We start from the raw sequence: 23,669 nt of genomic DNA, 5'->3' as shown, positions 1-23,669 counted from the left end.
TACTGTATTTTCTATACTGTACCGCCAGGCGGCTAGGTGGAGCACTGGGTAGCACGTCCGCCTCACAGTTAGGGGAGGTGCGGGTTCGATTCCACCTCTGGCCCTCCCAGTGTGGAGTTTGCATGTTCTCCCCGGCCCCGCGTGGGTTTTCTCCGGGCACTCCGGTTTCCTCCCACATCTCAAAAACATGGTTGGTAGACCGGTTGAGCACTCCAAATTGTCAAAAGTCAAAGTCTGCTGTATTGTCAATTTCTTCACGTTAGTGCGAGTGCAAATGGTTGTTTGTCTCTGAGTGCCCTGCGATTGGCTGGCAACCGGTTCAGAGTGTCCCCCGCCTACTGCCCGCTGACGGCTGGGATAGGCTCCAGCACGCCCGCGACCCCCGTGGGGACTAAGCGGTTCAGAGGATGGATCGATGGATGGATGGATACTGTACTCCCATTGCCCAACGTTCAGATGCTACCTTGGTCTATGCGAATATTTAGCGTCCTCTTGTGGAGATCGAGTGCGCTTACCGCTCTATTCTCGCGGGTCTTGCTCACAACAGTATCCTTGGCAACGTTGTCACGCCCATCCGATCCCTAACCAATTAGGGCCTCTTGTCTTCAATACGTAGACCAATCACGATCGAGATACGCTATTACGCTATTCAAAACATCAGAGAGGTTTCCGTTTCCTTACCTGCAACCGCATGCACACAAACTTGCTGCACGTTAGACAAAAACAAGATGCCGTCCAGCATGTATGACTACGAGGTGCTACACACCATTGGGTCCGGTTCTTATGGACGATGTCAGAAAATAAAACGGAAATGTGACGGAAAGGTGAGGAACCATTGGCATTTTTTTTTAACTATTAAAATATTGTATTTGTAACCTTGAAATTCCCATAATTACAATAGGCGGTTTGTATGAACCGTCTCCAAATGTTTGTTAACTTTCTTTCAAATTTGAAAATGAATTTGATTTTTAATTCAGCCTGGTTCTTGGCGTTTCTCTTTTTTAAGTCCCCTGTATTGCTATTTTTCTCTTACTGTTGTTGAACTCAAGGTTCTGGTCTGGAAGGAGGTGAATTATGGCACAATGTCAGAGAGCGAGAAGCAGATGCTGGTGTCAGAGGTGAACCTCCTAAGAGGGCTGAAGCATCCCAATATAGTGAGATACTACGACCGCATTGTTGACCGCAACAACACCACGTTGTACATCATCATGGAGTACTGCGAGGGTGGAGACCTGGCAAGCCTCATTGCTGGATGCATCAGGGAAAGGTGACCGTGTAACCCTCACAACACTTTTTTACGAATGCTGACAGACAAAAACAGTAATGCAAAAGAGCTCTAATATCTCAATAGAAAAAAATTTCTGCATGGCAACCGCAACTTTTAAGCTTTGACTCTTTTTCTGTGTCCTCAGACATTATTTAGATGAAAAGTTCATCCTGCGTGTTGCAGCACAGCTCATGTTAGCGCTCAAGGAGTGTCACAAGCGGGATGACGACAGGCCCACCGTCCTTCACCGGGACTTGAAACCAGCCAACATCTTCCTGGACGTCAAACAGAACGTGAAGCTGGGTGACTTTGGCCTGGCCCGGATCCTTAACCACGAAGCCAGCTTTGCCCAGACGTTTGTTGGAACGCCTTACTACATGTCTCCTGTGAGTTTTCATCAATTGTGAATGCTATAGTTCCGATTTCTAAAGATTTTGAACGGATTGATGCAACGTTTGTCTTTCAGGAGCAAATGAACCAGATGTATTACAATGAAAAGTCAGATATCTGGTCACTGGGTTGTTTGCTGTATGAGCTGTGTGCCCTTAGGTAAGTTTGCTCAAGCGCATTGCCTCCCTGATAGCTTTGTTTACTGAGCGCAAATCTTTCTTTACAGGCCCCCTTTTACTGCCTACAGCCAAAAAGAGTTGGCCGTCAAGATTCGAGAGGGCAAGTTCAACAGAATCCCGTATCGATACTCAGAAGAAATAAATACCCTGCTCAAGACAATGCTCAACTTGAAGGTTAGAAATAATATGAATATTCCCCGCCCCCCAGTGTGTCATTAATGGTGCTGTCTGTTGGGTTTTTTCACCAGGACTATCTGAGGCCATCTGTGGAATCCGTCCTCCAGAGCAGCCTTCTGGCCGAAGCAGTCGGTGAAGAGCGGAAGAAAGCGCGGCAACTTCGGAGGCAGTCGGCGGGCTCCGACGTTGCTTCCAAAAAGCCCACAGAAGTAACACCTTCTGTCGCAGAGCTCAGGCTCCGAGAGCAGGCCTTGAAAGAGCGGGAAAACGCACTTGAAGAACGTGAAGAGATGCTGGAGCGTGAGGGTTTTTTTTTCCCTCCTATTTAGAATTTACCTGAGCTTTACTTACGGGTCGGCTGTCAGATTTTGCGCTGGATCATATATTTCAAGTGTTGTAACATGGAAACACAGCAATTGCAAGCATTTGTAATGTACAGTTTCTAATTTGCATTTGTTTTCAGGACGGGAACAAGAGATGTGTTTACGTGAAAGCCTCGCAGACGAGAAACTGTTAAGGTACTTTTTGAAGAAAAAAAAAGTAACATTACTGACATATGACCTGGCAGCATGGCTGAGTACAACTCCTTCACTGTTGTACATCTCCTTCTCTGTTCTGATCTTCGGGTTTTTATTACAGAGTGGAGTATTTTTTGAAGAATTTCCCTGCAGCGCATCAGAGGAAGCAGAGCATAGGTACGCGAACCCGATGAAGACCTCTGGAGACACACAAGTTCAGCTTAGAAATGTTGTGTGTTTACCTTTTTTTGTTTTTAATTGGTTAAGTGGTAAAGATAAATTGATAATTGTGTCAATAAAGATTTTGATCAAAATTTCAAAAGCATGTCACAAGACTTACCTTATTTTGTCCCTGGATACAGGAATGCATTAAAAATACTCTTTTTGCTCCCATAGGTGTCTGGAAGCAGTACTCCCCTGGCAAGAAGGTTCATTTTGTAGGTGACAACAAGGAAAACAGTCAGCTGGATCACTCTGTAGCAATGGCGTCACGATACGACATGGTCAGTCAGCATGCTCAAACTCTGATGGATTTCGAAAAAGCCTATCAGATCCTCCGCATGCGCATCTGACAGTCGTTGTGTGACCGTAAAATTGTGAATATTTTAAGCGTTGGGTCTACTTAACTTAAATTAAGCTTGTGTATGTGCTATTTATAAAGTGCCGTGCTTGTTTTATCGGCAAGATTTTGTATTGAAGAAGGTTGTCATTATTATAGGTTCATAATACTACAACAAAGGCCAAACTAAAGGTTTGAATACATTTAGGTTAATAATTGGCATGAATATGATTGTCTCTGACCAAACGGGCATATGCAGGAAATTTGGTTCATCCTGGAAATTTAGACAGCCTAGCCTAAATACAACAACAGATGAACAAAAATGTTTTTACTAAACCAAATACTCTTTTTCAATTACTCAATCTACCACGAGAGGTCACTCGTTTACCACAATGTCCATTGATTTAAGTGTCTGAGTATGCCACATATTGTCTGTCTGTCTTCTGATTACCGCAATCGTTTTCCCGTGTAGATTTATTTTTAAATTGTCTTTAAATAATGTAAAATTAGTCATTAGAACCATCGTCAAAACAAATTGAATTTCAACATCACAGTTGATTGTACTAATATGTCACATTCGAGTTATTGGGATTTCGGAAAAATAAAATCTTTTGCCCCAGGTGTGCCCTCGATTGTTATCCGGCACATAACAAGAACCTATCCCTCAATTTCTCCGTTGAGAATGTGCAACGTTGTAAATGAAAAATAAACATTTTGGGGAAAGACACCCTTTATCAAAACACACGCCTGCACAAACTATTGTTACTTGAAGCTTGGGAACGACGAACATACTCGTGTCAGTCATCACCAAGAACTCACGTTATCCACGTCAAAAGTGTAGCATAGGTACATATTCCAGTAAGGAATGTTTATAGAGTAACATCCTGTAGTCATCGTTATTTTATAGTGTTTTTTTAATTGGTCTTCTCAAGCCTAATACGACCATGCACATGTCAATCATCGCGAAACAACGCTCGTGTGGCTTGCGTAGCAACCACCGTTGCCCGGTTACTCTGTCCGGTCCACTTACGAGTGTAACGACATCTAGCCAATCGGCTTAGACCTTTTGTGCTCTCGTTCAATAGGAACTCGCACAGGGCGTGCTCCTTCCCTGGTTCTTCTGGTGTTCCGTGTGGAAAGTTTACCGGCTCGGGTGCAAAGTTTCAGGTCGTCTGCAAACTGGAGCTGGGGCGAGCGTCGACATTATGGTGTTTGCCAAGTCACTATTTTTCCGATGAAATCTCTTCCAGTTGAAGTGCCGCTGACGTTACGGGGTAACTGTAGTGTGAGTATAGTGTGGGGTACTCGTATTGTCTCTGGGAGCCAGTCAGCTCGAGTTGTCCGCTCGGAGTTCATACTAGCTAGCTAGCTAGCCGGGGTGAGCTAGGTTTCCCCCCCCCCCCCCTCTCCTATAACATCGACTGCAAAATGGCTTGTGCGCCCAATCGAGTCCGGCTGCTATGCATGCTCTTGCTGACGTTCGCCTTTTTCATCGTGGAGGTGGTGGTGAGCCGGATCACCGCATCCCTCTCGATGCTGTCCGACTCCTTCCACATGCTGTCGGACGTCATCGCTCTGATCGTAGCTCTGGTCGCGGTGCGCTTCGCCGAGAAGACCCAAGCGACCGACAAGAACACGTTCGGCTGGATCCGGGCCGAGGTGATGGGGGCGCTGGTCAATGCCGTTTTCCTCACGGCGCTGTGCTGCACCATCGTGCTGGAGGCGATCGAGCGCTTCACCGAGGCCCGCGAGATCGAGCAGCCGCAGGTGCTCGCCGGCGTGGGATTCGCGGGACTGGTGGTCAACCTGTTTGGGCTCTGCTTGTTCCACGGCCACGCCGGCGGAGGACACGGACACTCGCACGGGGGAAAGAAGAGCAAAGGCGCAAAGTCTCACCGGACCGGCAACGGGACTCCAGGGGAAACCAACATTTTGGTAGGGAACCACAGCAGCTCCACGGACGCCTGTCAAACCGGTAAGCGTGGGTGCAGACTTATTGTTTGTTTTGTATGATTTATTGTTTGGTACTGAAGCACTAATGGCACTTAGATTACAGTGACACGAATGAATTGGCCCACGAGCCATAAATTCTCCACATAAGTTGACCCCCACCCTTTCCCCAAGGCAGCCTTCTCCACACTATCTCCAGTCAGCACTCCATATTGCATAACAGTACAATCCAACTTCCAGTAACCTATACAGAAGCAAGCGGTCACATGAAAATTGTCTAGGCATGTGTCTCTCTCACTTGTTTAGACACAGAATGGTTAAAGCCATTCCCAAGGACCAGGTTTCTCCCCCACATGCACACTGCTTGGCCTCGACATTTTCAATAACCGGAGACTGCTCACACCCCTCCTCCATACCCCATACATAATGGTAGAGTCAACGGCCAAAAACACACCATTCAGCATAATGGTAGAGTCAACGGCCAAAAACACACCATTAGCCACTGATGAACGAGCCGCTATTGTGTCAGGGATTGAGGAAAATGGTTTCTTACCTCGTGCACGCAGCCTAATCAATGATTGAACTTTGCCCATTGTGAAATGACTAGTAGATTTAAATTCAGCTTTAAACAGTCAAGACTGGGACTCAAACTCTGTTAATTGTGTCAAAATTATTGTCACTTGTTTAGGCAACTGAGCCAAATTTTCTTCTGAGACAAATAAGTTTGACTTTCCCTGTCTGCAGACATGAGCCTTAAAGAGAGCGCAGAGATGCAGATCAACGGTGGCGCTCATTACGAGGACATAGATCACGACCACAATGCATCCTCGCAGCTTAACATGCGCGGCGTCTTCCTCCATGTGCTTGGCGATGCCCTGGGCTCCGTCATCGTCGTGATCAACGCTCTCATTTTCATCTTCGTGTGGCAGCCCTGCATCAAAGACGAGCTCTGCGTCAACCCATGTATCAAGAGCCACGCCACCGACCACTACCACAGCAACCACACGCTGGTGGATCTCATGGGGGGCCCCGCCACGCCCAGCACCAAGATGGCGGGCCCCTGCTGGGTGCTCTACCTGGACCCCACACTCTGCCTCATCATGGTGTGCATCCTGCTGTACACCACCTACCCGTTGCTCAAGGAGTCGGCCCTCATCCTGCTGCAGACGGTCCCTAAGCAGATCAACATCCACCGCCTCAACGAGCGCCTGCTCAACCTCGACGGAGTCCTGGCCATCCATGAGCTGCACGTGTGGCAACTGGCGGGCAGCCGCATCATTGCCACGGCGCACATCAAGTGCCATGACCCCACATCCTACATGGAGGTGGCCAAGCGCATCAAGGACTTTTTCCACAACGAGGGCATCCATGCCACCACCATCCAGCCCGAGTTTGTCACATTCAGTTCTGAGTCCCAGGACTCCTTGTGCGAGCTCTCCTGCCGGACTCAGTGCGCCCCCAAGCTGTGTTGCGGTGCCAGCGACAAGCAGAACCCCGCCGTCGACAAGAAGACAGCCGGTGACCTCAGGGTCATCGGCGAGAACCCGGAGCCGGCCGCCCTGCCACTGGTGCAGCCGGAGGTCATCGTCACGTCGGAGGTGGAGTCGTCTCTGTGAGAGAAACTGGAAGCTGGATCAACTGCTGTTGTTCAATATGGGAAATTTGGCTCCAGCATTACCAGCGACCAAGCAGTTTTTCAACCTAAGTCTTTTCGTCACAAGCCCCCTCAATCTGGGTATCAGTTTCGAAAAAGTAACTGATTACTTATTTTGTTTTTAAATCAAAACCAAAGGGTTGCTTGATTTTTCATAATAGAAATTGAAAAATGGGCCAAATGATAGTTTGATTTTCATAATAATTGAGCGGAATGTTTGGTAACAAGTATCCCTAAAGATACGTTTTCTTGTTATTTGCCACAATTAGTCAGGAAATTTTGTTAACACAAAATGTATATCTCTCTCTCTTGACACACCTCTCACGGAACAGTGGTTTTGGAATGATGTTTCCCTCAAAGGGCCGTAATGACTGAAAATTCTTAATTCTCACCATTGTAGTATCACAAATACACAATGAATGTAATCACAACCAAATAAGCATGCTATTGTTTGATTTATTTGGATGTGAGGTGATTTGGTGAAACTAAATCTGATGCTTGTAATATTTGTTCAAAGTTCACAAACTGGTTCTGATAAGCAAAAGCACATCTTCTGTATCTAACGTTATTTGCAGTGCTTGTTACCAAATTCCCGAGTTACTTAAACACAACCAATTAAATATTAAAACCAAACTCCGCACTATGGCCCGTTTTTCCATTTCTAAGCCAAAAATGTAAGTATGAAAAGTCAGTAATTTTTTGGTCAGATTTAAAAACACCAAAATAATTACCGTAATTTTCGGACTTTAAGTCGCTTCGGAATATAGGTCGCACCAGCTATAAAATGCACAATAAAGTGAAAAAAAACAACAACAAAAACTTTTGGGGCATATTTATTTGTCAAAATCCAACACCAAGAACAGACATGAACGAGCAACAACAGGCTAAACGATAGGTATGCTAACGTGACAAACACAAACGAAGAGCTGGGAATGGGCCTGACGTAATATTCATAGTTATTCTAATAACTATTACATAAATAACACATTTATAAAACCATCTGTGTCACTCCAATTCATTAAATCAATCGATCGTCCTTTATGTAAACAATGCCGCGTACGTGCGCCGTCAGACTCGTCGTGATTTGCATTTCTAATTATTCAACAGACCCATATAACGATATATAAAGTATAGTTCAAATAACTATCATATTACAACAATATTATCAAACCATCTGTGTCACTCCAAATCATTCAATCCATTGATTAAATTCTTCGTCCTTTGTCAACAAAGCCGCGCGTGCGCCCTGACGTCAGCCTCGTCGTTATTCCACAAATCTAGTATATAACTATATTGTAGCGTTAACAAAGTACAAGCAAAGACGTGGATTTGGTAAATGGCTCTTTAACAAAACAAGAGTTCAACAAGGCAACAACTACTGAACTTCCAGCCACGGAGGTGGAAGAGAGCTCCATAGAATAGGAGCACGCGTGCGTAAAAGCCATGTCTGAGCCCCATCCACCGTCCCCGGACAGCCCCCGACTTCCATCCACGGAGGTGAAAGAGAGCTCCCGTCGAGAAGGACCGGGCGTGCGTAATAGCCATAATCGTTTTTTTAAACCTTCGGTGTCACTCCAAATCATTAAATCCTTCAAACTCTTCGTCCTCCGTGTCACTTAAAAACAAAGCCGCTAATGATGCCGGTAGTACGTGGGGCCCTTCGTCATCTTCGTCATCCTGTGATCGAATCTTTGTCCTTTATGTAAACAACTGCCGCGCCACTGACGTCACTTGAAATTCAAATTACAGCAATTCCTTGCTACATTGCGGTTCGTTTCTCGCGGGTTCCCTTTTTTTTTTTTTTTTTTTTTTTGAAAATTTGTGAAAAAAAATTCACATAGAAGTTGCTCCTCAGTATAAGTCGCCCCCCCCCACCCAAACTAAGAAAAAAAATGCGATTTATAATCCATAAATTACTGTAGTTACTTTTTTTACTTGTAAATTAAAATGAAAAGACTGAATGATACACTGATTCTTATAGTCACTGGTGGCATGTCAGGGTTCACAGTCTTTGGAACCTCATCCATCCCATGGTGTTGCTGTGCCAAAGTTTCTCTTCAGAACCTCAAAATGTCACGCTCATTTCAGCCTGTGGACTTTTATGTGTGTTTTCTTTGAATCTTCTAACCCCTAAAAATGGAGTGTTGTACTGCTTAATGAAGTATTTAAGTTATTAGAAATAATCTATTTCTTTCTGTAGATCAGTGGTGTCAAATTCCAGTCCTTGGAGACTGCATTCCTGTATGTTTTCCCAAGTTTCCCTCACTAAACACACCTGATGTGTTATCAGTCCATCCTCACATTCTGCAGGACCCTGATAATAATCCTGAATAATTGAATCAGGAGTGTTAAACGAGGGAAACTTGGAAACAATGTAGGACTGAGGCCCCCGAGGACTGGAGTTTGACACCCCTGCAGTGTAGGTGCTGCTTCTGCTCTTTTTGGCCCACCATCTATGCCGGTAGTTAGAATTTTTGGGCTTTTTTTGGATAAGAAGCTGGATGAACATCTCCCTCAGCCTGCCTTGCACTCACTGGCAAAAGCACTGAGTGTATCCGATGTAAACCTCAACGACACGGCTGTGGTCATTCAAGATTTAATGCATCTCGTTGCTCTGAGACAAGCCCCGCCTTGTCGCCAGTCGGCTCCCCGTGACGGCCAGTTGTTCTTTGGTTGTGTTCTGCTGTCCAAACTCAAGAGCTTCAATGTTGCATCGTGCCACAACCCTTCTCCCAAGCATACAAACCACTGTCAGAGTGACTCATCCATGCAGTTTGTCTGTCCGCTGCTTTGGACAGCTGAGCACCCAAGTCCTTCTCGTGGCCTCTAAATTGTTGAGGGAATGATTAAAAAAAAAAAAAGAAATCACTCTACATTTTGTCACTTAACAAGGTGCAATTGAGAATTCCACTCCTGATTCTATGTATATGCAATGTCAACAAATATGCTGGGAAGTATTTTGATGTTTTCATTTTTATAATGGGCACAGTAATGTGAAAACTAAAGTTAGGTTTGTTTTTGTTTTGTTTTTTTAGATATGAAATGTCAGCTGAAGTTTTTTTTATGTTATCTACAGTTGCTGTCCCTCGTGTCATCTTGAGACAAAAATATATGGCTGTTTGGTATAGTTGCTGTCTCTTGCTTTTTTGTATATATCCATCTTTGAATTTGTTGTCTTTGTTGAAATGCTTGTAATGGATTAGGCCAGCAACCAAGCATTATTTTAATAATCGATTACCCGTTGATTGATTAATCACTGGAATCAGATTTTTTAAGAAATAAGATTTCCATCCCTTTATTAATCAATACAACATGATTTCACATTTGATGGTGGAGACAATCCACAGACTCATGATTCTATTTCTGGTTTAGTATTTACATCCATCAGAACATTGGCAAGAATGTAAAAGCAGATGTTTGTAAATTTCCTATTTTGAAGAAAAAAAGAGAAAAGATTTGCTTTGATGGAGGACTCAAGAAGCCAAAGAGCAAGGCACACAGACAAGTCTGTCCTGTCCTTAAGCTAATTCTGTGCCATTTTTTTAGTACCCAATTTGCCATGTTTATTCAGTAGCTCTGAGGAAGGGTATCTTTTTCTTTCATTAATTCTCCATAAACCTCATTTTGCAACCCCTTATTTCTTACAATGTGAAGTTCTTTTTTGTTTTTCTTTTCTTTTGGTTTTTACAGTGTGCATGTTTCTTTTTCCTCATTTTGCTACCCAGTATTTCTTACAATGTATGTTTCTTTGTGTTCCGACTGTCAAACACAATACATGGTACCAAATCACCTTGGCCACAAAAGTCAAAACAAAACTTTGTGAATGCACTATTATTTCCCCGTGTATTATTTCCGCACATAATGCCCATGCTTGAAACTGCAGCTGTTTGTCAACGTCCGCTATGCCTGCTGACCATGCAATGGGCGGCCACAGTGTCTTAGCATTTCAGGTGGGGGGCATTGCAAAGGCAATATGCACACAAGGCTTTCCCCAACATTCCAGCGTGCTGCTGTGATGCTGTTTCATGTCAAACGCCACTTTGTGCGTGCTCTCTGTTCACACCAGGTGTTCTTTGCCCCTTGCCTGCGAGCTATTGTGTACGTGTGCAACATTAAAAAGCGAGTCAGCATGCTGTCTGTGTTTTCATTCAATTGATTAGACTTCAGAGTCAAGGGGTCAAGGGTCAGTGATTGTAAAGTAAATCCTGACGGACATGACACCAGTGATCCTGCCCCTTCCGATGGAACCATGAACTTGGATTCTCTCTCTATGGTTGCCTGGTAACTCCACAAAGTTTCAAATGAATGAAAAAAGGTTAGATGAATTGTTTCTCATACAAGGTTTCCCCAGTCCTAATTTGTCCTGTTTGAAAGCACACATGCAGTGTAAATAAGAATTCTTGTCATGCTAACTAAGCACTGTATTGTTGAGTTGCCCTTGAGCAAGGCACTCATTTCCTTGTATTGTGGCCAGAAGATATTTATGTTGTCATCTTCAGATTATGAGAAGATATATTTAAAAGTTTATTTGTTTAAATAAATGACGCACTTAAATGATATTTATGTTGTCATCTGCTGATTATGAGAAGATTCATTTAAAAGTTTGTTTATATAAATGAAGCACACTTTGACTAATGTGACAGCTATCAGAATAGAGGCCACAATTTGAGGAACAACTGTATTTTAGGAATAGTGCAGTTTATTGTTCTTTTATTTCAATCTTCATTGAAGTTATGGCTGAAGGGTACTCATGTGGATTCTTATAAAAGGCATTTAGAATGAAGAGATGATCGTTTGGACTTGTGGGATTGTGGATTAAAAAAGATGACCAAGACCTCTCTCACACTCAGAGTTTTTTTTTTTTTTTAAACTGGCCACATGGCAGTTCACTGGCCTCCACTAAAGAGCTTTCAGTCAAGTGGGGGAGCCTATATAAGCCGGCTGGAATGTTAACTCTGCTGACCACCACCATCGTGACAATGAGAACGAGGATAGGGATGATCAGTCATTTAGTGGACAAAAAGAAACGGTGTGCATGCCCGCCATGTTTGTGTAATATTGTTTTCTTAGGGAGTGCAACAAAAACTTATTTGAATAAGAAAAATTGTTGTTGATTAACCCAAATCAAATTGTTCTGTTTGAAAATGTACCTTTGAAACTTTGACCCTTCGCACAGAAAATGATTTTTATTCATTTTTTTTAAAGCTATGAGTGAGATAAGATAAGCTCATAGGGAAGTCATTGTGTCACAGTGGTCAGTGTGTATAGATTCAAATATGGTTGCCAGAGTTCTGAATGAAAAAAGTGTGGACTAATTTCTCCCTTCTAATGCTCAGACTTTTTTTTTCATCACAGGACTGAGTGGTTCCAACCAGCAAAAATTAATTGCTCTAAAATCACAAAACACTTTAAGGATGGCAAGAAAGAATGATGGATGATGAAAGCAGCTTCCTTCCCATTCTTGTGACACACAGTAAAGATAAAAAGGGGGATTTATGGGCACGTGGTGGCACACAGGAGCAATCATTCAGGTGAGCAGCATCCTTAGAAAAGACAGAGGAGAAGTTAAACATTGTTGGCAATGATCACATTCCAAAGTGACAGTCTGCATCTTCCCAAATGATGACAGGATGGGATTGTGATGCTTGTCACTCCATTTTTACATTGCATATTCTGAACGTTTGTGCTGTTGGGCTTTGTGACAATTCAGCTGTGAGTGTCGTAATGGCGGACTGAAGCCTCGGTACAGAGTGCTTATGGGGCTTTTCTACACAAAAGGGGAAACTGGCCAGTGAAAAATGTGTGGCGTCAGCACATTAGTGTTTTTTTTTTCTCTGTGCTCATGTGACTAGCCAGAACTTCCTTCTGCGTAAATCCCGTCGTTCAAAAGAAACATGCCTGTCATTATGAAATTTATAGTGGTAGCAAGGATTGTGAAATAACAAATGAGCAATGTGGCAGTAACAACACAGATAAGGAGAGGTTTGTGCCTGTTTACACATTGCTTTTTTCACTATCCACTTTCTGGCCGAGCTCGTACTGTTTCTTTTCATAGTTGAAATTTGGCACGCCTTTTTATCCTCCGTCTGATTCCATAAAAGCTACCTGAATCTTAAAAAGTATCAAAGTTCTCGTTTCAATACAAAGATGTGGAAACTCTGTCCTCTAGCGGAATCTTTGAGTAATCGCACACGAGTCTCTCGTTGACATCATATTAATCAAATGTCTCTCCTTTCTTACATCAATCACCGTCAGTGAGTTCAATTAACTACACTGGCATTTGATTTGAACGAATTTTTGAGATATCAGCAATAATATAACGAGGAAATAAGTTATGGGCGCGTGCTTTGCGGGGCTGATGGCTTCGCCTGTTCCAAAGACACGGACCCTCGCATTGAAGACAAAGTCCGAGGTGTCAAGTCCGGGCGGGAACGGGACACTTGGGGAGACCACCTCCGTGAACACCTGTAAAACCACCGGTAAGCAAAATGCCAAAGGGTGGCCAAACTTTTGTGGCATGTGCTGAAGTACCTTAGGGCCATATTTGAACTAAAATCTTTCAAATGATTAGAAGATACTTGACAAACTATTGAGGCACCTTAATTCAGATTCCAAATTCCACACAAAAAGTTGGTGGAATTTTTTTCCAGCACAGCATGACATGCTCATATCTCTGTGACAACACACAACAATACAAACAACTAGAATTTGGAATTTCTGGAGAAATTGCGTGTGAAGGCAACGAAGGTGAATAGATACTTGAGGAATGCTACAGAATGATGTTGAAAGCCGGAACGGGTTGAATTAGTTGAAAAATGTAGAAATTAGAAGTTTTTGGGAAAATTTTGTGGGAATTTCAAAATTGAAAATTTAGAATTTTCGGTTCGTGGGAACTTGTGGAATCGATAGGCAAAAGATGAATAACGCCTTCATACTAAAAATGGGTAACGGTAGAATTAAAAGCTGAAATGAGACAAGTTTGTTACTCCTGAAGATTACATAAAAAGCACTGCTCTGTTCCAGATATATTGTAAGATTTTGACTTGCACGTACATACCTGCTTTCAGAATTTCCACCTGCAGAAATGCACAAGACTAAGTCCAAACCTATCCTTGAATCAAAATCTGCGATACTGTGTCGCATGTTTTTACCATATTGGCCCGATTATAAGACGACCCCCTCTTTTTCAAGACTCAAGTTTGAAAAAACACTTTTTGAACACGAAATTTAATTTTTACACAGAAAATAATTACATCTGAAACAAATGATTATAACAATATATTCGAGAGAAAAGGCATGTTATTTTGCCTCATTCAAATCATGCAAAAATTGTCGATCACATCTTAATATCTGAACATTTAAATATGTAAACAAAAGTGCAATCATATTTGTAAATGAATGACTTTCGGTTTTTGAAATGTAAATAAACCAATATACTGTGATAAAACAACAAAATTGCAATAACTGCATTAACCATCATAGTGAAGTGTAACTGTAACTGTGGTCTTGAAATAAATCTGAATAAGGAAAAACATTGCAATAAAATAATGCAAACTGCTACCGCTATTGTTGGGGAGCCTGAGGACTGTATAGGGCAGGGGTCGGCAACCCGCGGCTCCAGAGCCGCATGCGGCTCTTTAGCAGACCCCAAGCGGCTCCCTGGAATTTTTGCAAAAATGCGTGAAAATAGAAAAATATTGTGGTGAATTGTCTTTGTGGCTTCGCTGGTCTCAAAGTGATCAGTGAGGAAGTTGACGATGCCTTGGATGAATGGCTCGTAGAGATGAGAAGAAAAGGACTTCGTGTTACTGGTAGGTTTTAAATGGTTGAGTTAGAATTGAGCTAGAACTTTATTAAAAATAAAGCAAACAAAGTAGAATTTTACATACATATCGCCCATTTCAGTGTCCCTTGGCGATCGGACAAAAAGTGTTCTCTTAATCGCCCACCCCCCTGTTGGACATAAACCTTCTCTAACCATCGCCCTGGGCAATAATTAGAATAAGTACGGTACATCCGAGGCGCAGTGGGTAGCACGTCCGCCTCACAGTTAGGAGGGTGCGGGTTCGATTCCACCTCCGGCCCTCCCTGTGTGGAGTTTGCATGTTCTCCCCGTGTCCACGTGGGTTTTTTCCGGGCACTCCGGTTTCCTCCCACATCCCAAAAACATGCTTGATAGGCCGATTGAGCACTCCAAATTGTCCCTAGGTGTGAGTGCGAGTGTGAATGGTTGTTCGTCTCTGTGTGCCCTGCGATTGGTTGGCAACCGGTTCAGGGTGTCCCCCGCCTACTGCCCGATGATGGCTGGGATAGGCTCCAGCACGCCCGCGACCCCCGTGGGGACTAAGCGGTTCAGAAAATGGATGGATGGATGGACGGTACATCCGCACGCCTTAAACTTTGACCGGGCAACGGGCACCGGAAGTCCTCGCCTGCAGCATCTGTGGAATCCCCCCCGAGTGAGCCCCGTGGCCGTGAAGGCTATCACCAGCCGTGCACAATGGCCGCTCCAAAGCTGCACACTTTCTCCTGATTGAAATTTGCACAAAGTGCAAAGGCCCATTCATTTACTTTTGGGCGTCAGCCGGAGTGCAACATATCCCCGGGGGCGCTCCATGGACCCCCTCTGAGTGAGCCTCGTGGCCGTGGAAGCCATCACCATTTGTGCGCATTGGCTGCTCCAAAGCCGCACACTTCCTCCTGGTTGAAATTGCACAAAGTGCGAAGGCCCATTCATTTGCTTTTGGGCGTCGGCCAGAAGGCAACATTTCCCCACTGGGAGCGAAGAAAATAGTCAAGCCGTACGCCTGGAACCCTGCCCGGGTATTGGGCGCAGGGGGCCCTCATTTGGATAGTCTCAAGACACCCCTCCAAAGCAAGCCGCGCCGTGGGGGGGCTCCCCGTCCATGCAAAGACCCCCCCGCCCCGCTGCAGCCGCTGAAAACTTCGCCTTCACAATAATAATAATAAAATTAATGGCATTGAATAACAATAAGTGTGAAGGCCTTTTCAGATACACATAGAAACGTCAATTAGTGATTCGGTTTAGTGTCTGTACAGCTGTTGGGAATTTTTTTTTTTCGAATCTGACTGATTTCGTTGGCAGGACCCTGTAGCGTCTTCCAGAAGGCAACAGTGTGAAAAGGTGATGAGCAGAATGAGAGGGGTCAAAGGTTATTTTTCAGTCAAGTTTTATGTTCTGCCCATTGTGTGACGCGTCTATGGTACAGTGTGTCAATGGAAGGGAGGGTGTGGCCTGTGATATTAGATGATTTGTCTATTATACGTTGTAGTTTTTTGCGCAAATTTTTTGTAGATTTGGTTCGAATGCTGTTTCCATTTGAGTGTGTTACTGATGTGTGTACCTAGGAGTTTGAATGAGTCAGTGATGGTGATGGGCTTAGTGGAAATGGAAATGGGGAGTTTGTGAGTGGGTGAGTGTGAAAAGTCGACTATGAGTTCCTGTGTATTTGATGTGTTGAGTTGTAGGTTGTTTTTGCACCAAGTGACCTGTTCGCAGTCATGTTGTTCATTATTGTTTGTGATGAGTCCAATTATTATAGTTTTGTCTGCATATTTGAGGATAGAGAATGAGCTGTGGATGGATATGAGGGAGCTGTAGATGGAGAAAAGCCATGGGTAAAGAACACAACCCTGAGGAGATCCTCATACCACTAATGTCCCCCTTTTCCTCATAAAAACTGAACAAATCTTTTCATTTGAATTACTGCACAAGGAAAATTGCTTTTAAGTGTCCTTCCCAACCAAACTACAAGGTAAAGCCATAAATGCACGTTTTCATACAGATCTGCTGTTTTTCCTCTGACAAAAAGCCTGCCATAAAGATAAGACCTTGATTCCATGAAAACGATCTTATTGAGTCTGGAATGATGTCGAAGAGTGCACTCTTAAAACTGCTCGGTCAAAACCAATCAAATTTAGTTTGAAAATTGGACCAGCCCAAGAAGTAGGGTCAGTTTGAAACAACTTGTTTGGGTTGTTCAGGAGTCGCTGATGGGTACACTTGCCTGTCTTGTGTGCTGAAACTTTGAGTTTGATTCCCGCATGTGATGGTGTGTATTTGTGTTTGTGTGTGTTTGTGCACATGCGCCTCCGTGTGCACGTGCGCATATGTGTGTGCCACAAAAAACTGACCCTCGAAGGGAGAGCAACAGCAATGTGTGACCCATTGCTGTTGTATCTTATTATTCTACACAAATATAGTTACATAGTCACTCATCATACGCTGACACAACACACAGAGCTCAGTAATTCTCCATGACACATAGACACAGAACATTCAGGTGATAACAGAACAGATGCAAAATAGAACTTTTCAAAGACATGTTTTTCCTTCCCTCCCCTTCCCTTTCTAGTTCCTGCTAGTGGACAGTATAAAACCTTTTGATCTGGAGTATGACGCTGTTTTATCTGCTGAAGTGCCTTGTGCACTGACCGCCATTAAACAACCCAAGATCTTGCAAATAAAGAACCAATTGTTATGCCACATCTTTTTGTTTTCCTTGCTCAACGTCGGACATCTTGAACAAATGCAACACCCTTTGTAAACACGAATATTGGCAGAATTCTGTTTTTTAATCATCATACACAACATGTGTCAATATCTCCTATTATGTTTGCCTCTGTAAGGGCAAGTTCTGCTATTTGAAGGAAGGCCAAGTGGAGCACAGTTGTGGCTGGGCGAATCACTTTAAAAGATTAGGGCCGGTCACGTCGGGTTTCTAGGAAGCAGCTTATCTTCCCATCTGTTACCTCCAACCTTTGGACATAAACTCTCATTTGGGAATGGCAGTGTCTCCTGACTACTGCCTGTTGACGACTGGGATAGGCTCCAGCACGCCAGCGACCTCCGTGGTTTATATATATATATATATAACACCTGTGTGTGTGTGTATGTATATATATATATATATATATATATATATATATACATACATACATACATATATATATATATATATATATATATATATATATATATATATATATATATATATATATATATATATATATATATATATATATATACATACATACATATAGGTGTGTTTTCGATAAAATTTCAATTCTGTTGAGACTACTATAAAGTTTTGTGTGAATAAACAGAGTTCATAGTTCATGCTGCAGTGCTGCTGGGCGTACGCTCACACCTACACAAAACGAAACCATGATTTTGCTGCAGTCGAACTGCATGTGCAATGTGGCATCTTATAACGCAGCCCGCTGTGGGTCAGAGATACTCATTATTTCCAGGAGGCTCATTTGCATACATATGACCTTGTGCACATTTGATCAAGCACCACATCCCCTTTTAAATCTCTGTTCTTTTTATCTGCCTCTTCATCGCTCCCCCTCTCAGCTGATGGTGGTTATTGTGGACAACAAATAGGCTTAAGCCGGTCACTATAGCAACAGAGTATTGCAGGAGAGAAAAAATAAAGGGACATAAGCACTTCTTCATCAGGTGCGGTGGAGCCGCGGGAGCCGCCAGGGAGGAAGAGGGATGCAGAGAGGCGAATATGTGAGAGAGAGAGAGAGAGAGAGAGAGAGAGAGAGAGAGAGATCTATAATGTGTCAGCCATGCTTCTCATATCATCGGACTGACGCCTTCACTCACAATTTTGTCTTTTGGGGGGAAAGTTGTCGGTGACATCTTAAACTTTCAAAGAAAATAAAGAGGTAAGAAACAATTCCCTTTTATTATTATTATTAGCGATAATTAACTAATTGAAACAAAATTAACAACACTCCAAAGAATATTCAATGAGCTGCGTTCCATTTATATTATTTGATTGTGAGATCAGATGAAAATATTCTATGTTGAATCGTGGTTGTTCCCTCATATCTAGATGTGTCCTGTAAAAAGAATAAAATCAAAAAATAAATATAATACTGATTGTATAAATAGAATGTGGTAAACCAATCTTAACAAGTGGAATGTTTGTGGGTTAGACTCATTATGTGAACGGATTAACTCCAGATTAAAGAGAGGACAGTTAAAAAACAATGTGGCCACCTGTGTGTGTTTCCGTGTGCATATGTGTGTGTTTGTGGACAAATGAAGGAACTAAATTCAGGACAAATAGATGATATATGGTAATTAAAGTCAAGTGAGTAAAGGTCTCAACCAAAATTTGTCAAAATTTGGAAAAAATAAATCTCACAGGACACTTCATTAGGTACACACACCCAATCTAATCACATCCAATGCAACAAAAATCTGCATTCACAAAAACAATTTTTCATTTTGATTGGCACTATGGAATTGACAGACTATGATTTTGATTCTAAATTATTATAGAGTGTTGTGACGGGTGAGGAGGACCGCACCATGGCCTCCTGGTTCAGCTGGAGCGAGCCTCACCAGCACATCCCCCGCAGGGAGCCAGCCGACGTGGTCACTGACACGCTGATGGTCGAGCTGAGCTGGCAGCTGAAGGAGGCGGAGAGGCAGCAGAGAGAGAGGGAGAGTGAGTACCGGCGCCTCAAGACCGGAGTGGACTACAGCTGGTTGGCCAGCGCACCACGCTCGTCCTATAACATTAGCACCGGGGAGAGGCTGGGCCTAGAGGACCTCTGCTCCAAGGTGCCGCCGTCTTGCTGTGGACTGGTCATACTCAGGTACGAGATTGCCTTGGTTTGTCTAAACAAAACGACAGATCTCTTGTCTTGGTTGTCCACAGGTTCCGCGACGCAATCCGAGCCAGCGAGCCAGAAGTCCAGGAGGTGTCGACCCTCTTCCGCTCTGTCCTTCTGGAGGCTGTGGAGCAACTTAAGGAGGAGCAGGAGGCACAAAGGCTTGCTCGCCAGTGGAGCAATAAACGCACCAAGAGTATGTCCCTGGTGAACTTCAGGTCCCGCATCAAGATCAACCCCTTCGGGAGCGCGGCAGGCCTGATTTCAGCTGAGGGGACCCGTTTGAGCGACCTGAAGACAGTGTCGGAAGATGTGGAAAGAGGGACAGAGAAGGAGGAGAGAGTTTGGAGCATGCCGGACTTCCGATACAAAGGAACAAGCAGCAGTAAACTTGTCTGACAGGACCATGATGTGGAGATGGGAGAATCGAGTCACATGACCTGACTCGAGTCACATGACCTGACTCGAGTCAGACTTAAGTCAGTTTTTGGACTTGCTTGACTAAAACGTACTTGACTCACAGACTTGAACTCCAATGACTTGATAAGTCTTACACTGTAAAATGTCAATTTTTAAGATAGTTCTTGTTTGTTTTTGACAGATTTTTGTTCTTTTTTATCTGTGCACCCTATTTTTAAGTCTAAGCAGGATATTATGTCCCACCCCCATCAATCTGAGGATGAGTCACGTTTTGCACTCTTTCTCAGCACACAATGACCACGCACAACACTCCCCCACACAAGGTCAGGCAGCTGAAAGCTTTGCTTCTGTACCTTCTCTTTACAAGCTGCAAATGAATGAATGCTAATAAAATAATACAGGAGAATGCGAGAAAACATTTGATCAGTTTATTTTCATTTTGACACAGAGGTCCATGAACTTGTCCAACTGGTTTGAAACAATAATGGACTATTTTGTTTATTTTGTTTCATTAACGTTGAAAACAACGCCCACTTTATTAGGTACACCGGCTCTGCAAACCACTAAAAGAAACTGAAATGAATACTTGCTGACATTCAAAACCGAGGATTATTATCATTGCATGTCAGATATTTGAAGAAAGCTCAGCGCTGCCTGTACTTTCTGCGGAAACTCAGGCGAGCGAGTGTTCCTCCTGCCATCATCGCTGTGTTGGGTGGTAGCTGCACTGACTACAACATGAAGGCCCTGCAGCGCATAGTGAACACGGCTAGTAAGATCATTGGGGCTCCTCTCCCCTCCCTGAAGGAAGTTTACGCCTCCCGTCTCACCCGCAAAGCGGCCGCGATTGCGTGTGATGTGAGTCACCCCGCTCACTCTTTGTTTGATCTTCTGCCCTCTGGGAAGAGGTACAGGAGCCTGCGCTCCCGCACCACCAGACTCACCAACAGCTTCATACTCCAAGCTGTCAGGATCCTGAACACTCTCCCCCCTCCACCCTCGGCTGCATAACGTCCTGTACTTTTGCCCTATATTCTGGCTGTCTGCTGTATGGACGCTTGGACAATTTTGCTCCTCTTGTCTATTTATGTATTTATTTATTGTTTATTTACTTCGGTTATTTGCTCATTACTTATTCATCGCTCTTATCTATTGTTTTTACTCTTTATGGTATTTGCTTGTGTGATGTGTCTAGTCACCGTGTGACGATATGAATAGTAATTTCGATTTCTTTGTGTGTCTTAACGTGAAGAAATTGACAATAAAGCAGACTTTAACTTTATTGCGTTGGATTTAATTAAAATGTGCTGCTACATCTAATGTTCATAACGAGCATAATTAGCAATGTGAAACATGTCCGATGACGCTGCTCCTCAACTTGGTTTGACATTAGCAGCACCCGCTCACTTTGCTACACATAAAGTAATGTACACATACACAATCGTGGCACATTTTTGCATTTTTATCCCCTTCCAATCAAAGTCAACAAGGTCCTGATTCTCGGGTGTGACTGAAATATTATCCTTCGGCGTGTATTACGGATGTAACCCTGTTAATTTTGCAAATACGCTGTACTTGGTTAGGGTGTATTTCGCACTTTCGCCACTTGATGGCAATATAAGTGCGCACGAAGAGTTCTTATGCTGACGCGTTATTTCGTAATTTCCGTCGAATGCTGCGAAGAAGCGGAAGAGACCGTACGAAAGCTACACTGGAAGTGGAAGTCATAGGAGCATAGTTGACACTCAGGCTAACGTGTTAGACACACCCAAGCAACTTTGAGAACCTATCTACGCGGGACTTGGATTTGATAAAGCATTGTGGAACGTTGTTGTCTTGGTGAGTTGCGTGACAACAGCATTTTGTGTTACGTTAGCATGCAAAAGCCGTCAAAACGGTTACGTCAGATGTAAACAATACTATGGGAAATGTGCTGTCTATTCAGTGGGTAATGTGATTTGGTTGCTTGGTGCCCATTTAGTGTCCGTTAGCTATGATGCACACATGCCTAACTATCAAATATCACAATGTTTAATATACTAGATATTTAGATCGATCTCATTCCAATTAAAGTTGAAGTCCCAATGATCATCGTTACACACATCTGGGTGTGGTGAAATTTGGCCTCTGCATTTAATCCATCCCCATGTGATTTTGATCCAACCCCTGGGGGAGAGGGGAGCAGTGAGCGATTTGAAACCACAACCTTCCAGTCTCAGGGCGGACACTCTACCACTAGACCACTGAGCTGCTTCTTTGCATGTAAATGTTTTATTATGTCAAAATGTAATATATTATTGTACCGTAATTTTCGGACTATAAGTCGCGTTTTTTTTTTTCATAGTTTCAGTGGGTGGGTGGGGGGGCCGACTTATACTCAGGAGCGACTTATATGTGTTTTTTTTCCAAAAAGATTTACTTGATCATTAACACATTACTTACTAGTACAGTTGATCACCTCACATATTATTTTTAATACACTGAAAAAACGAATAAAGCAATTCACACTTTAAAGCACAATATTCAAGTTCATGGAACAAATAAACAAAACAACAACTGAAAAAGAAATATAGTTATTTTCAAACTAAACTGAACGAGGGTGATTTAACTTTCACCATTGGCCGTGACGCAACAACTGGGAGGGGAAAGCGCTGTTTTTTTGAGTTTTTAAAAAGCACAGGTCTGGTGAAGAGAATTTAGTGTGGTGATGTAAAAAAAAAAACAGTAGGGGCAGCAATGCAATTTAGGATGCAAGCTCTGCTTGTGATGGACAGCATGCGAGCACACATCACGCCAGACATGCAAATCACGAGTCCGACGGCGCGCGTACGCGGCATTGTTTACACGATCGATGATCGATGTATTTTATGATTTGGAGTGACAGATGGTTTGGTAATATTGTTGCTATATGATAGTTATTTGAAATATACTTTATATATCGTTATATGGGTCTGTGGAACATTTAGAAATGCAATTTACAACGGGTCCGACGTCAGCATATGCGGGGCATACGCGGCATTTACATAAAGCACGATCGATGGATTTAATGAATTGGAGTGATACAGATGGTTTGATAAACGTGTTATTTATGTAATACTTACTTGAATGACTCTGAATGTTACGTTAGGCCCGTTCTCAGCCTCTCGTTTGTGTATGTCACGTTAGCATACCGTATCGTTTAGCCTGTTGTTGCTGGTTTGTGTCTGTTTTTGGTGTTGGATTTTGACAAATACATTTGCCCCAAAAGTGCGACTTATACTCCGGAGCGACTTATATATGTTTTTTTTTCACGATATTGTGCATTTTATGGGTGGTGCGACTTATACTCCTGAGCGACTAATAGTCCGAAAATGACGGTATATTTTAAGGTGATGCCAGCAAATGTTGAGCATTTGAGTTCAATGTTTAAATCTTTAATGTAAAGTTTTCATTGTTGAAAATTGTAACACAAAGTTATTTCGTATTGATTCAGTAATTTAGTTCCATACTGTGGAATAGTTAATACTTTTCTGCAGACCTGGATTCCTGATGTTCAATTCTGACATTTAATCTTCTTCATTCACCTGCCCCAGGAGCCAGAATCTTCAGCCTCCTATCTCATCTCTACTCATTGCTGCAACCTTGGATACCTTGAACCGAACGCTAAGTATTAAAGGGGTGGTAGGACAATTTCATTGTTTTCTGAGTGCACTCAGGGGTGATGTATTTTATTAGAACTTTGGACTGCACTTGAATACATATTTTTCCCATTTGTTTATTTTCACTGAGGTGTACCACATCAAGTGTAGTATTTGCTATTCTACTTCCTGGTTGAGTGAAATGTTTTGATATATTCACCCCTTCTCTTTTCAAAAATATTTGCTGTTATACATGTCTTCTATTGTGTGTCTTTGTGTGA

General features: G+C 43.0%; 3 protein-coding genes across 4 annotated transcripts; all 3 read left to right on the top strand.

Annotated features, from left to right (window-relative positions):
• The first annotated feature begins 146 nt into the window (after nt 1-146).
• Nucleotides 147-3,753, top strand: nek2 (NIMA-related kinase 2). The gene is made up of 9 exons (XM_085936976.1): nt 147-824; nt 1,050-1,267; nt 1,413-1,653; nt 1,734-1,816; nt 1,884-2,010; nt 2,085-2,313; nt 2,477-2,531; nt 2,653-2,708; nt 2,928-3,753. Exons 1-9 carry the CDS (start codon nt 729-731, stop codon nt 3,101-3,103), a joined length of 1,281 nt encoding a protein of 426 aa, XP_085793102.1. The 5' UTR covers nt 147-728; the 3' UTR covers nt 3,104-3,753.
• Nucleotides 3,754-3,930: 177 nt separating this feature from the next.
• On the top strand, nt 3,931-7,513 carry slc30a1a (solute carrier family 30 member 1a). The gene is made up of 2 exons (XM_085936975.1): nt 3,931-5,065; nt 5,785-7,513. The coding sequence occupies exons 1-2, from the start codon at nt 4,519-4,521 to the stop codon at nt 6,654-6,656; spliced, it is 1,419 nt and encodes a 472-aa protein (XP_085793101.1). The 5' UTR covers nt 3,931-4,518; the 3' UTR covers nt 6,657-7,513.
• Nucleotides 7,514-13,055: 5,542 nt separating this feature from the next.
• rd3 (retinal degeneration 3, GUCY2D regulator) lies at nt 13,056-20,160 on the top strand. Of its 2 annotated transcripts, none has more exons than XM_085938055.1 (3): nt 13,056-13,173; nt 19,017-19,336; nt 19,399-20,160. In XM_085938055.1, exons 2-3 carry the CDS (start codon nt 19,047-19,049, stop codon nt 19,748-19,750), a joined length of 642 nt encoding a protein of 213 aa, XP_085794181.1. In that variant the 5' UTR covers nt 13,056-13,173; nt 19,017-19,046; the 3' UTR covers nt 19,751-20,160. The 2 variants fall into 2 exon arrangements, with proteins under 2 accessions (XP_085794181.1, XP_085794182.1); XM_085938056.1 differs by lacking the exon at nt 13,056-13,173 and adding an exon at nt 18,375-18,394.
• Nucleotides 20,161-23,669: the final 3,509 nt, after the last annotated feature.

The sequence above is a fragment of the Syngnathus leptorhynchus genome, chromosome 18 (assembly GCF_054491065.1).
Source record: "Syngnathus leptorhynchus isolate UIUO chromosome 18, UIUO_Slep, whole genome shotgun sequence".
NCBI lineage: Eukaryota > Metazoa > Chordata > Actinopteri > Syngnathiformes > Syngnathidae > Syngnathus > Syngnathus leptorhynchus.
This window is presented reverse-complemented; position numbering and strand designations above follow the sequence as displayed.